This window comes from Neltuma alba, unplaced genomic scaffold, assembly GCF_004799145.2.
Source record: "Neltuma alba isolate B1F8T4 unplaced genomic scaffold, ASM479914v2 tig00011090_pilon, whole genome shotgun sequence".
In the NCBI taxonomy this organism is placed as follows: Eukaryota; Viridiplantae; Streptophyta; class Magnoliopsida; order Fabales; family Fabaceae; genus Neltuma; species Neltuma alba.
Genome location: NW_021635830.1, coordinates 72,385 through 88,312, shown reverse-complemented (window position 1 = coordinate 88,312; position 15,928 = coordinate 72,385). Strand labels below are relative to the sequence as shown.

General features: G+C 32.5%; 1 protein-coding gene and 1 long non-coding RNA gene across 2 annotated transcripts; both read right to left on the bottom strand.

The window, feature by feature from the left end:
- Nucleotides 1–1,323: 1,323 nt before the first annotated feature.
- LOC114761215 (vinorine synthase-like) lies at nt 1,324–2,679 on the bottom strand. Its single transcript, XM_028950544.1, has one exon. It carries the CDS (start codon nt 2,677–2,679, stop codon nt 1,324–1,326), a length of 1,356 nt encoding a protein of 451 aa, XP_028806377.1.
- A 12,374-nt stretch (nt 2,680–15,053) lies between these two features.
- Nucleotides 15,054–15,557, bottom strand: LOC114761214 (uncharacterized). Its single transcript, XR_003742122.1, has 3 exons — nt 15,423–15,557; nt 15,203–15,336; nt 15,054–15,105 (listed from the first exon to the last, which is right to left on the bottom strand). It is a non-coding gene; the product is annotated as an uncharacterized LOC114761214 (long non-coding RNA).
- Between the last annotated feature and the right edge of the window lie 371 nt (nt 15,558–15,928).

Here is a 15,928-nt window from a genome sequence, read left to right as displayed (position 1 = left end):
AAATGCAGTTTTTTTTTTAAAAAAATCATTATTTATGAAGAGGCAATGAGCAAATAATTAATTAATACAGTGAGTCTAATCAATAATTAATTGAGACAAAGATAAAACATGATTGTCCTAAAAATCTCAGACAGATAATAGCCCCAAGAAATGTTTGTTAAATCTCTTAAATTGCTGTATAGTTGGCCTCATAAGTGGTTGGAGCGGATGGTAGGCACCACCGGTTTAAGTGCCGTGACGCTAGCTAACGTGACCGTTTTATAATAACAGTAGTTATGAGTGATGTTGGTTGATTCTGATTTTTATTTATATTTTTTTTTATAAGTGACTTCAATAATTGTGATTATATTTGGTTTTCACTTATTAAAATCACTTATGAATGTATAATTACCAAAAAGGGTATAAATTTCATAAAGATGTTTACATTTTCATAATTATTATATTTAATAACAAATGTTATATAATATAATTTAGTAAATGACATGAATGTTTAATATTATTTTTATTTTTCATTATTGTTATTATTATTTGAAATAACTTAAAAATTTATTTTGGTACAAATATTAAATAAAATACAACATATATTAAATAGGTGTTGAATGAAAATAAATAAAATTTTATTAGCAATTTAATACCATAAACAAAGTAAGAAAATTGAATGTTGAATCAAAATTACAGGAAATAAAATTTAAATAGAAAAAAATAATAAATTTCATGTGGTTTTAGTTGAAAAATTATAGGCAAAATATATGCAAATAATATTTGGGGGAGAAATTTTTCTAAGAGTGTAGGAGGATAGATTAAAAAAATTTAGTTGATAAAAATTCATTAGGATTATTCAAACGCATCTCTGATGCTTATCCTAAAAGTACAGTGAAAGAGTGAAATCACAATTCATCAGAATTTTATAAAAATTACCTAAACAAAATAAACAGGCTTCGTAATCACTTATTTGATTTCAAACAGGCTTATTTAAACTTCCATTGCTTAACCAAACATGGACGATGATTGTCAATCAATGAAGAAACAACAAACACTATAACCTAAAGATTGATAGGTAACCCTTGATCGCAAACAAAAAAAGTTGATAACGCTTATAAATGTTGGCGGAGACCTTTGGGCATTGGGATAGATAAAACTTTTGAAGGATCTTCCAACATATATATAGTGGATAACACTTAAACTTCAATATATATATATATATATATAAAATTACTTGATCACGTCTTATCAATCCAATACATATTTAACCAACAACTCAATATGAAATCCAGCAAACAATATTCAAATACATATATATACTTTCAGATGAACAGGAAGTAGTTAAGGGTCAAAAGAAGCAAATTGAAGAAGTAGAGGACTGGTTTCAAATTGGGACATGTGAAACTCATTCAAGGTGACCCAAGCCTCTATTCCTCCATCCCCAGAACGAGCTGGCATCAAAATAACCACATTTCTTACTGGCACTCCAATAGTACAAACCCACGTTGGGTTGCCCCATCCAAAGTTTGTTTTATAGAAACCAAGCCTCAACCAGCTAGTGAAGATGTAATAAGGAACACCTTTCTCATACACCAAATACAACTTTTGTAACATTGATTCAAGGATTTCAAGTTCTTGACCTTCTCCTCCTTGAAGCTTGCGGACATAATCCCCATCAACCATTTTTATGGTTTTTCTCACTACTTCAACCAAGTCTTGTAGTTCTACCTTCATTTCTTTGTCAACTTCTACCAACGGAGAAGTGGCAGATACAAAGAGATTACCCATAGAATCCTCTGGCAACGGTGGTAACATTCGACTTCGAATGTTCACAGCATGTAACATGAATGAACTATTACTTTTCTGACTTGTCTCTGTGGTTATTGCAGCTTCCAAGGCTGATTTCCATATTAAAGCTGTCACGGCTTCAACTCTGGTAGGCTTAAAGCCACAACCTCTTGAAACTTCTTCTTTTAGTGTACACAAACTATTTTCGCTAAACAAGAATCTCTTCGTTGTGGTATTCTTCTCACCTATCTTGTCATTGACATCAATCTCTAGGCCTTTGGGTGGAAAAAGCAAAGAAGCTTTCATATTGAAAGATGAAGAAGAAGCCACTACATCACCTCCATCTCCCATATTTGCCTTTTGAGACCAAGCTTGAAGGAATGAAGCTACTGTTTTTCCATCACAAACCTTGTGTGAGATGCACACACCAATTGCTATGCCTCCACAGCCAAACTCAGTAACCTGAACAGCCATTATTAGACGATCTTCATCATCATCATCTAGCTTAGGTTTGTAGGGATCTAATGGAAGAAACCCTTTAATCTCATTGAGTTGTTGGTTTGTATTATTCTCGAGAAAATCTGAGAGCTTTGAGAGCACTCTGGCTTCAAGATAATGGACACCCTCATCATTACAATCAACATAGAGATTGCCTTTGTTTCCTTTGATTCTTCCACAAAATGGATAGTAGAGAGTGAAAACTTTAGATAATGAAGTCTTCAACTTTTGGGATATTTTGGGAAAATCATGATCAGAAGCAGCATAGAAGAGAACAATGGGAACATAAACAGAAGGAGGAGGAGCTAGCTCATCAAGGAGAGAAAATTTGAAGTGCTTTAGGTGATTTGGAGTTGGACATAATGGCTTTATGTTGACTCTAGATACAATCTCAACCTTAGCTTCTGCCATTTCTCAGTCAATGAAAGGTTTCGAAGACAACAAAAGAAAAGAAATGGGTTCAAGGGAATTGCAAGAAGGTTGATGAGGTTTGGTTGAGTTTCCTGGGACACAGATTGAGGACCTTTAAATACAAAAAATTTGAAAGCTTGGTGTGCTGTTAGGGCACGCATATATATATATATATATATATATATATATATATATATATAAGAAAAGAATGGGTTGAATGGAATTGCAAGTTTGATGAGGTTTGGTTGATCTTCTTGGAGTTATACATACTTACATACATACATATATATATATATATATATACACTCATCCAATTTTTAATGTAAGACCTAATTAATTAATTTGAGTAGATTAATAATGCCAGTCAAATTAGTTAATATGATATTTTTTTAATTCATTCCCTCCCTCCCTCCTTCTCTTACTTGATTATTGTTGGGAGACTATTAATAGGGTTAATTTTAAAAAAATTGATAAACTTGTAAAATAAATCTTATATATAGAATCAGTATTAGCTTCCTAATTAGATTCTATGTTATAGAGGAGCACGTGCCAGTCTCTTGTGGAGCTATCAAAGTTAATGTAACAGACAGGTTATTAATTATTATTTATTAGGCCAACCCATCATATGTGGGCTACTTGGATGAGTTAAATTGACAACCTTATTTGAACCACTATTGTCACACTGTTGAAACACTTGGCTACTTGGGTGGGCATTTATTCGTTCAACCTGAATTCGACTCTCTCCTCCTATCAGCTATGCAACTTGAAACTAAGAAAGATGGATTCATGAAAGCTAGATAACTGTAAAATGGATTCATGGCTTTATCTTTTAAAGATTTTATGGATTATTTTATTTTTTAATTCATAAATTTATGTAGGACATACTTTTTAGTCCTATTTATGGGGCAGAGAAATTTTTTTATATAAATGTTTAATTTTACTCTTTATTTATTATTATGTTAACTTTGTTATCACATGGTATAATGTATATTAAATAAGGATAAAGTTAAAATTTTATTAGATTTAAAATGAAAATTCATAAAGTTGAGGATTTTTCTTGGTCTACACGTCATGTGAAATATGTTAGAGATGACTTATAAATAAGATCAGAGGAGTAGTCCCTTAGCTTTATTCAATGATTTTAAACTAGTATACTTTTGATTCTTTAATTTTCAATTAGGTTTTAACATGGTGCCTTGATTTTATTCAAGAATTTTTTTAATTCTTAACTCTGACACCATTAGTCCAATTAACAAAAAATGTTGCAAAACAAGCTTCAACGGCTAATAAAGCATTCTAAAATCTCAAAAGAATGCTAAAGACTTTATCATGAGAAGGGACTAAATTATTGCTTTACAGCATGCTTTTACGTTAGAAAAACGAATGAATAAGTGCGTTGATTGGCTGGCCTACTAGACTTTATTACTGGTCCATTTGCAATGACTTATAAGTAACTTTTTAATCATGATTTATGAAATACGAGTTAAGTATGTAAAAAAAAAATTTATCTCAATTTATGTAAAATATGCTTACAAGTTATTTTAAACGTGATTCCAAATGGGACTTAAATTAACGCATTACTTTAACATTACACCTTTGGTATATAGGAAATCTGACAACTGTGTGCACCTAATCTCTTTTTAATTTATTTTCTTCATATGGTTGAAAAAAAAATTAAAGAATAAAATACAGGTGGGTTTTTTTTCTAAGAAATAAAATGATTTGATCAAAATGACATTTTAGAATGCTTTGTGCCCATAGAAAATTGTTTTTTCAGTATTTTTTATCAGTTGCGTTCACGATAATGAAATTAGAGACTAAAAAGCCACTGCTCACCATTCGGCCTGACCGCAAGCGCACGAATTGTTAACAAGTATTATAGGTTCAGAAAGTGTCGTTCCCTCAAGGACTGAAGTGAAAATGAACCAATTACCGCAAACATGATAAAAAATTGGGAGAATGACAGAGAAATGCCTATTGAAATTTAAAATGACAAATAGGTGATTTTGACATATTTTGACTTATCAAAACCAATGCATGAGTAGTTAGAACCGTTACAAAAGCAGTCAGCATGGCCTATTTGTCTTTGTAAAATTTAACAGGTATTTTTCTGTCATTTTTCCTAAAAAATTAGGTTGAGCTAAGGAAAAAAAATTATTGAATTGATAAGTTCTTAAACCAAATTAAGTTGCTATAAAATTAAACTCAAAAATATATCTTCAACTTCAATATTTTGAAGACCTAGGATTGTTTATCCCCTTTGCACTTCTTGAAACTATTCTTTTCACTCAAAAAGGTTTTTCAATGATAAAATTTACTTGTCCAAGAACCTAAAGTATTTGGAAACACTTTTCACCAATTTTATCTTTCTATTTAAAATACTCAATCTCTTGAAACGCTTAATGAAAATCACCTTGGTAAATCAATCTTGCTTTGACAGTGTTAGGTTGGTAGATTATCTCTAACGAATCCAACAAACCATTCATTCACTTAAGAATTTCAAGTCAAACATGATTTTAACACTACAAAAAAAACATCAAATTAGTGACGGAATTTAGTGACGGAATTTCCGTCACTAATTAAAATTAGTGAAGTATTAGCGACAGATTGGTGACAGAATTCAGTTAGCAATGGAATTTTTTCCGTCACTAATTCCACCATCACTAAATAACTAGTAACGGAATTCAAAATTCCATCGCTAATTAGTGACGAATTACTGACGGATTAGTGACGAAAACTTTTCGTCACTAATCCATCACTAATTAGTGACGGATATCCCACAAAAATTCTGTCATAAAATAATGATGGATTTGTGACGAAAAATTCCGTCACAAATTGGCGACGAAAATTTTCGTCACTAATCCGTCACTAAATTCTTTTATTTTATAAATTTAAAATACCACATCATCGCCACGTGTCCATCACTATGAGCCACTACATCATCAATGGCTGCCACCTCACAAACTCCTCTCTCTCCCATGTTGCCACATCATCTTGTCACCCACGTCATCGCCACATGTCCATCATTGGATGCCACCTCAACTCCTCCTCTCTCCCATGCAGCCATGTTATCATAGCGTCCACGTCATTGCCACGTGTCCATCATTATGAGCCGCCACATCATCGCCTTGCCCACATCATCGCCATGTCACAAATTGAGCTAATTTGTGAAGAAGTGTTAGTTTGAACCTAAGACTTCTTGCACGCATGCTGAAGCTTTTGCCAGTTGAACTGAGAAGTACCTACGAAATTCTTTTACAAAAATAAATATATATAATATTTCTAATAACAAATACAAACATATATAATAAATATTATATACATAATTTAATATATTATTATTTATTTGAATTTAGTTTTTATATTTAAGTAAAAAATTTCTACTAATTTGTATTTTTATTCAAATATTTAATAAAATAATAAGTATATTATATATTATATATTTTTATTTTATAATATTTGTATTTTTAATTTTTATATAATATATTATTTAAAAATTATGATATATTTATTTTTATTTTAATAATAAGTTTAAAAAATAATTATTATATATTTATATTATATTTTTTTGTGACGGATTAGTGATGGAATTGCGGCAGAAATTAGTGACGAAAAAATTCCGTCACTAATTTCCATCACAAAATGAGAGTTGGTGACGGAAATTAGTTACGGAATTTTTCCGTCACTAATCATTTAAAACAAAATTAACGACGGACTTGTGATAGAATTTAGTGACGGAATAAGATTCCGTCACTAATTGTCTCTGTTAGTGATGGAATTTTATTTCGTCACTAATTTGGTGATAGAAATTTTCCGTCACTAAATTCCGTTTCTAATTTTAGTGACGAAATTTGTGAGGGATTAGCAATGAATTAGCGACGAAATGAAATTCTGTCGCCAAATTCCGTCACTAATACCTTGTTTTTTTAGTAGTGTAATCAAGTTTTAAATCAAAACTAGCCCTCTCAAGACTAATCAAGATTAACAAATCTTTCAAAATGGTGACCAGTCAAAGTGAAGCAGTAAGCACAGAATAAAACCAACACATATATCATTATAATACTCAAAAGAAATAAAAGAACAAGCTTCAATACATACAAAGGTTCAAAACAATCCTAGAACAAGTTTACTATCCACTCATGATTTGAAAAGAACTATAACTTTCTACAGAAATCAAATCCATAATAGTATGAATGTAAAGAAGAAAAAGGAAAATAGAAGAAACCCAAGGAAAGAGCTCCAAAATGCTTCAAAACTCTTGACCCCAAACTTCAAATCCTCCAATCCTTTGAAGCCCTAACAGAAAGCTCTCCCAGAAAGTTTGGAAGTGTGAAGAATGCCAGAAAATCGCACAACCCTCTCTTACATACCCTCATTTTTCGGTCAAGTTAGTAAAATGCATAGTAGTGCAGAGGATATTGCTTCTGGACAGTATCAATCGCCATGGCTTTTGAGACCAATTGCAGTGGCTATTTGATGCTTTCTAGGGTTCCTCCACTTGTTGACTCCATTTTCCCTCCAATGCTTCCATGCTATGTCTTTAATTTTAACCTTCAAGACTTGAAATAAGGAATCCTTTTATGCATCTATCTTCCATTTCCAACCTTCATCCGCACCACAAAACTTGTAAATTCCCAAATATACTAAAATAATTAATCTCTTCAGACTTTACTCAAGAATTCACTTGAGTTCAATATATCATATAAACAGCGCAAATTCTAAAATATAAATGTGAATTATGCGTAATTAGCCCTCAAAATCATGAGAAAGAGACTGAAAATGTGCTGGAATAATGAGATTTTGTAGAGCTTATACGTCACGAACTAAAGTTAAGACACCAATTAAATTAAAAGCTAATAAAGGAGCAAAATATATTTTGTCAGTTTTTCCTGATGCCACACTAATTTTTATCCGCTTTTTTTCCTACATATTCATCATACCTATCACATCATTGTATTTGTTTCTATCAATCATGACTCATTATACCAACCAAATTAAAGCAACATATTCCCTATATAGACAAAGCAAATTTACCACCATTCAAGTGCACAAAAAAAAAAAAAAATCTAATTTTACAAATGAGACGGTTGGCCGTTGACCTACCATTACCAACCATGCTGTCATCATGAGACGTCGGATTAAATTGAGATATTAAATACTCCCTTGGGTCCTTTTCAGCCTCAAATTTGAATTTGAATTGTTTTGCTCCTACTCTTCCCGTACTATTTATAAGTTACTTGTAACATATTTTACACAAATTAAAAAAAGTCTTAAATTTTATTAACTCTCATTTAAAATTCAACAACTTTACAATTTAATCCCTATTTAATAGACATTATACCTCATGTAAACATTTTGATAATAAATGAAGAGTAAAATTATACATAAATACAAAAAATTTCTCTAAGTGCCCTATAGATACGACAAAAAAAAATCTTTTTCATCTACCCTATAAATAAGACCAGAGGAGTATTTTATAGTATTCCAATTATAGTTGTTTGAATATTTAATGTATTTTTATTATTTTTGCCCATAATTGATTTTTATATTGCATTAATTAAAAAGTTGGCATATTATATGCTCTTTCATACTTTCTTTCCCTTACCAACCTTTTATAAATAAGGGCATGCTTGGAAGAAAAAAGTTCATTTTTTCCATATTTATTATATTTAACTAATTTTAACTGTTTTTTAAACTTGTAATTCGATTACAAGTCTCTTATAACAAGAATGTGAGATAGAGTAATTTGGATGTCCACAATAATTTGGAGATATCAAATAAATTTCAAAGTGTACGTCGGTCTGGCATTTATGTGGAACCAAATTGGAATTATTACATTCACAAAATGAGAACAAAGAAGGCCGAGTCAATGTGAATACACACATGTGGAAAAGATTTTGCATTATTTCGCAACATCTGTTATTGAGTATATATAACACCCTGTAACTAATAATCTTTTAATTTTTAACTTAATGTACTTTAAAGAAAAAAGTAATTAAATAACTTGATTTTATGCACATAATTATTGAAAATTTCAATCTTTGGAAAATATTTAAATCAAGTTTGTTATATTCACTATATTAAGTTTTTCAATGACTATGTATCCTATTTTTTTCATATGAGTTTATAATTAAATGATAGTATTTCAAAATTAGACATAAAGTGTCATCTTATCTTTTAATTTTATTAATGGTGTTAATGGAGTTAAACATATCATTATAAGAGTTAATAATCACGTTAAGAATATTGAAAAAGATCCCCAAAAAATAGTTAGCTCCGGTCGCAGGTTGGTGAGGGGGAGTTAAGATTTTTTTTTTCTGAAAAGAAATTCATAAGGATAATATGGTCATCCTATAAAATTATAAAATTCTCATTTTGTCGTGTGTGCCTAAATTTAGGACTATTTGGAGATTTTCAAAATCAACAATCATTTTTCTCTGTCATTTTCTCTAAATTAGATCCCTTATTCTTCATCCGTCTAATTCGTAATTAGATCTTACACTTTACATCATAAAAATAAGAATTGAGATATCTCTAGTTGAATCCAAGTTAGCTAGCCAAGCTTGTAACATCCCAACATTTTAATTGGGTTTCATAGTTAACTATTTACAGAAAATTGGGATAAGTAAATTTTGTTACTATTTAAATTTATCACAAAAGATTAAAGAAAGTAAGGGGGAAAAAAAGAGAAGAGAGAATCAAATTGAATGAAATAATCACAAATAATTATGTTATGTCTGTCTAGTAGTAGTAGAAATAGTAGCAACAATAATAGTAGTAGTACTAATAATAATAATAATAATAATAAAGATAAAAATACTAAAGGAAAAATGAAGATGAAATGGTTTGAAATTCAAAATGTTTCAAATGTCTTATTATATTGAAGTTAGTTTTAATCGGAATTTTGAAACATCCTATCTTTAACCCCTCAGAGTATACGTTTGGAAGCGTTATGGTTTAAGTAGATCATGAAACAAGCCCTTAGATTAAACTTTTATAGCAAAATTGAAGTTTTTCCCCGAATTTTCAGTCTAGGTCATGACTTGATACCTCCAGGTCACAAATTGAGTCCATAGAATATCCGGGTTGTGACTTGGTACTTTCTGGTCGCGACTTGAAGTTACAGAGGTCATTTTGCTTCTATCTTCTTGCCCTTCTTCACGTATGCCTTCTCTCTATCATTTGACCTACTATGGTTAGCTAAGGGAGGGTGAGATTGGGGAGAATCTTAGTAGCAAACAATAACTACCTAAGCATACATGGCAAGCTTGGCATTCATAACATGCTTGCAACTTAACATCTTTATAACATAATGACATGTTTGGAAATCATCATGCATTAACTATAAAACACATAGACCTATGACACATTTCAAACATTTTCGCAATCATAATGCATGAGTGCATAAAACCATATAAACACAAAACATGTCATACATGCAAGCAAATACCAAGCACATAAGAGTAGGGTAAAGTTTGCTACCTTGTATCTTTAAGCTTTCTTCTTAATCCTTTTTGCTTCCAACTATTAAGGTTGCTTGCTTAACCACATTCAAACCTTCTCTTGGATGCATCAAGGTCCTAATCATAGCCACAAGGGTCACATTACTCATTAAGACCAAGAATTACATAACACGAAAGACTTATGTCCTTAAACTTAATCCCGATTTTCTTAATTTATAATGTAGTGTTCTAGTTTTGTAAAAATTGTTTGTTTAGGCCAATCCTATACAATTTTGCCCAATGAATCCAAATATGAGCTTAGATTCATCAAAATATAGCTCCTTCCCTTGGTCCTAGGCCCAAAGCAAAATCTGTCATGTAATTTTCAGTTTTGATTTCAATGCTTCCAAGTTCATCCTTTCATCTTATCCCTACACAATTTTCCATTTCAAACACATTGGAAGCATCAAAATCATCAAAATCACATCCTAGACACAAGAACCAGGTCTGGCCAAAACATTTTCTCAAGTTACACAATCATGAAATTCAACCAATTTCAGCATAAAACCACTTGATTCATGTTCCTTTCAAGCCTTTGAATATTATTCTAACATCAATTTCATCTTCTCCTATCCTTAAGAATTTCGTGTAGCATGTCCCCTTAGAATTTCAAGCTCCCAAAAATCATTAAAATCCATAACCAAGCTCAATAACAACAAGGCTAGTGAAAACTACATCAAAAACCATAAACATACCTTGTTTTAGAGCTTGATCTTGCATAGGATCACTTGGCCTTCCTCTCTCCTTCTTCTTTATCTCTCTAGAATCTATTTTACAAGAGTTTTCCCATGGTTTTTATGAGGTTAGGACGAAATGAGGGGAGGGGAGGGGGTATATATAGAAAACAAGACTAAATCTGGGCCGTTAATCTTTAAAATGTGTGGTTTGATTTGGACCATCCATTTTCTCTTTTAATCTTGTGGTGACAAGTGTCCCATGATATCATGCTTACCTTATCATGATGACATCATGCTCACATCATCAATCCACATGCTTTTAATCCAACTATACACGTGTCTTGCAACTGACCATACACGTGTCTTGCATCCAGCCGTACACGTAATACCTTCTTTTCCCATCTAACTATACACTTGTCTCCTCCATATTCTTTCATCATTTTGGCATTAAAACAAGGAGGAAATTAATATAAAATTCGTGCAAAATACAACCCTTAGGTATTTCTTCACCTATTTTGCCATTTTGTACCGTATATGGTACTTTTTTTGGCCCTGACTTACCCGGCACCACTGGGACATGTTATGGCATCATTTTCTCACCTCAAATAAATCCACATGGCATTATATAACATGCCCAAAGAGAGAGTGATGCTCTTCCCTTGTTCTTCTATTAAAATAACTAGATGATGCTGTCCCATGCGTTGCACGGGGAGCAATTACTTTAAATGAGAACCTCACCTAAAATAATGTCTCTTTACACTTAAAAAAAAAAAAATCGAAGTGTTAACGCTACAACCATTGAAGAGGAAAAAACAGAGTTCCTTCTCTCTTGTACTATCGTGCGGTTCAAGCTTTTCTTTTGTGGCGATGCTTCCACTTAACACTTGGAGAGCATTTTATTTGCAATTCTCTAAGTATCTCCCAATAGATTAAATTGGCATTTGGCTCTCTGTTTTTTTTCCCCCCCTCTCTAACCACGTCCCACCACGATGCTTTAACGTATTGATGAAAATATCTGATATTGTAATTAGGATGAATATCATTACTTAGTAAGGGGGAAAAAAAAAATCTATTGGGCCTATAATCCACAACATATGACGAAAATATCTAAAGCTAATAAATGCGTAATTTCCAGATGCTTTCCATAGTGCTTAATTTATTGTTTGCTAATATTATTATTTGATACAAAGAAAGTCACCAGAATCACCATGCGTCATTAAATGCCATCTCCAACCTATTTAATGGTCTTTATTCAGTACTCATCATAACAATGAATACTATGTGCTTATCACTATAATACAATTTAAACCATCCAAAATCTAATATGGATGGTTCAGATTTAAAATTTTTAATATATAATTTTTTTACTGGTAAATTTATTTTTTAAAGATATCTTAGTTATGATATTATATTTACTTAAAATTAAAATTTTGTATCTATTAAAACAAAAAGTTGATTAAAATATATAAAAAACTTAAATTTAGTATGAACCATCTAAAATCGATCTGAATTGTTCAAATTGTGATGAGCATGGAATGTGCTCAGCTATCTGGCGGGGATGGACTTTTGGAAGGTGGAAGAACAGAAGAAAACCAGGGCAATCATGTCTTTTTACTAATTTTTGTTTGAGTTGGGTCTTACCTATTTTTTTCTTCATCCCATCCCAGACCAAAGATAATATTAAAACTTAATACCAACTCCAATCCCATGCCCATTCTCATTCCCATTCCCATTCCCAACTCCGTTCCCAATCCCTTAAACTTTAATACCTAGTATCAAACATGACCTTAGTGTTTTCATGGCAGGTTAGTTTATTACTTTGTTGGATAAACTACAGGATATTGATTGAAGAGGCTACATCTATGAATTGAATATGGAATAAAAATGCAACCACATAGAGAGAGAGATAGTCATAGTTGAAGTATGTCTGTACTCCAGGAAATAAGCTGATTCTAGGAAAAGAAATATGTTTGGAAAAACAAATGAGGGATGCTTAACCTAAATAACGTTATGCTGGATTATCCACATGGAAACTAAAACTTTGGCCAAAAAAAAAAGAAAGAACGGAAACTACGACATATAAAAAATGATTTCGTGATTGCATGACTTCCGGCAGCTAAGCATTCTGTTATCTTTGCATTTGCCTATACCCATTGGACAACAAAGTGTTTTCATAAGTAAGCATCCTTTTATCCACTTGGTAATAAGTTGTTGGGGGTCCTTAAATTGACATGGCAGCATTAGTTTTAAATATGGTCTTGTGATTTTTAACTGAAAAATCAACCCATGCAGCTTTTCTCTTACGCAACTGTCACTATTAATCTATTATTTCTTCAGTGACAACAGCTATAATATAGCCGAAGGACCAGATGCTTACAAACAACAAACAACCAACATGATCTTAACTTCTATTTTTTTAGATGAAAATCTTACACTACTAATATTATATATTCTATGTTTTATGTTAAACATGAAAACGCTGAAGTTTTATGAACATAAACATTGTTATTGTTAATGGAAGGTTTTTTTATGCGCAGAAATCCTGCATCTGATTATGATTTATTATTATACTAAAAATAACAATGATTATATGATCACATATGATTATGTTCATGTATATGCAACCATACATGTTGCCGTGTTAGTGAGTTACTTGAAGTAATTGTCGCAAAGGTTTCCTTGGCGCGTTGTATAGTCTTAAAAAAGCCTTGGTAACAAAGAAATAGATTGTTTCATTAGTGAGTTGTAGCTTTGAAAAAATCTCACTCATTAAATTTGACGCATAAACATTGTCATTGTTAGTGTCCACATCAAGGGAGCAAATTAATATTCTCAAAGTACTGCTTGGCCGTAACAGCGAGGAGTTAATATCTCATTTCTATATCTGAAGTAATCATTAGCTTCACTTATAATTGTATGCCCTAATCGGATGTCTTGGCAAATGATCTTTTCATTGTCTATATTTTATAGCAGAGATATGTTTCGCACTTTCAAATTGATCCGGCAATTGAGTGGAATTAAAGGAATAAAGGTTAAGTGAATAACTCTCTTGTCATATGTAATTTTAAACTTTTGACTTGCAGCTCTTGGGCTTTTCCTTGTGATAAAGGATGAATAGATTTTCCTTGTCAAGTTAACTTTTTCAGAAGTTTTGACCGGTTTCATTAGAGACAAATTTTACAGCCTGCGCCGCACTTTTGCTGGACAATTTTGCATTACCAAAAGTTATCTACATACGAAGCTCTGTAGCACTTACAAGTCATTGGTTTAGAATTTAATTATTCATAGGATAAACTACCACGGTCCATATTATGCATTCTAAGCAAAGGTCAGAGTACGCGTCCAAAAATCTGCACAACATCTAACATCTTCCAATGTGCAGTATGTCAACTGATTGAAAAATCCACCCCCATGAACCTTTTTACTACTTGACATCCTATCCCGTCTTATTCCATGAACCATCGCACTAAATCTTAAATGTGAATCAGCATTTCAAAGTATATTATGTTGATCATCACAAAAAGAAAAAAAAAAACATTCAAATGCTAAATAATAAAAGACTTTGGAGCATCCTTTGCATTTCGTGGCTCGGGAAGTTCTGCAGACATATACATGGTTGGTTAATAGTATCAAAAATATTCTATAGATATAGATGAAATTAATAGTTGGACTTCAATAGCACAACGTATAAAGTACAAAGTTTACATTTGACTTTGATTTTTATTTGCAACAGGATGCCCCTCTTGGATGGAAGAGAAATACATGTTTAAAAGGTCCCCACACACGCCCGTTATTCAATTTCATTTTTTCTGGAAAATGACGTGCTCTGTCTTTCTTTCACCTATGTGAATTGATTTCGTCTTTTGCGTAGATCCTTACAATACAGAAAAACCCCATCAATTAATTTTGATATATTGTTTCAAATGCCAAATCAACAAAAACAGGTAAAATGAGAAGAGGAATGAGAAATACTTCTTGAGGTTTGGACAAAGCTTCTTGACTTGGAAAAGATAACAACACTTGCACTTGCATTGAAGAAGGCCCTTGGATTGAATGAAGGTCTAGTCTGTGGGACCATAATTGTTGACATGAAGTAGAAGCATTTTGTCTTCCTTTCTTTGATAGTGATCCTTATTCACTTGCAAACATTTCATACATCTCCCTCTCTCTGCTATGTCCCTTGATCCTACTGATAACATGTTCAAGGATGGAAAACCTAGAGAGAGTTGGTAGCCACAACACTGAATCTGGTTGGGAAAAAGATGAAATTTTGGCAGCATGAGAAAAAACGATAGCTGAAATATTGCTGAAATGAGGAAATATAAAATGGAGATAGAGGATTACAATATAAATGTACAATCGCTATTATCTCGTAGATTCGTTGCCCTCTTTAATCTCCATACTCGTGAAAAAGAAGGGGGAATGTCATGAAGTGGAAACATCCACCATCCTTTTTCAAACGAACCTGAAGGCAAATGCTGCGGGTATGAAGGTCAAGATATAATGTAAGAAGAAGAGGAAAAATAATAATCAAAGAAAGAAGCCAAAAGCACTGCAAGCTGACTTTATCCGTCATATCCTCAGCGATTTCTCTCTACTGTCGCATCCTTGCCTGAAAAGAATCACCGCCGATTCCTCTCATCTCTGCCTCCCAACTATCATGGCCATCGTGATCATGGCTTCTTCGTCGTCGCCAAGGTTGCTAGATCTCCCTACCATCCTTACTGAGAAATGAGAAAGAAGAATGCGATGGAATAGAGAGGGCGAGGACCAATGTGTAGCCCTCACTTCTGTCACTCACCTTCCTATAGCCATGATCTCCTCGTCTCTGCTTCCCCAGTGTCATCGCCATTCTCATCGGTGCCTCTCCGCTGTTGTCGTGGTCACCAGATCTCCCCACCATCTTCAATGTTTAGCTCCTCATTAGTAAAGACGTAGACTGAAGAAGAAGAGACCAACGAAGAAAATATGAGTGAGGCGGTTTGAAAAAGAAATTGACGGGTGGAGGCTGAGAAAAAGGATATGGGAGGAGTTGAGAAGTGAGCCGTACGAGAAAGAGAGAATGTGTGA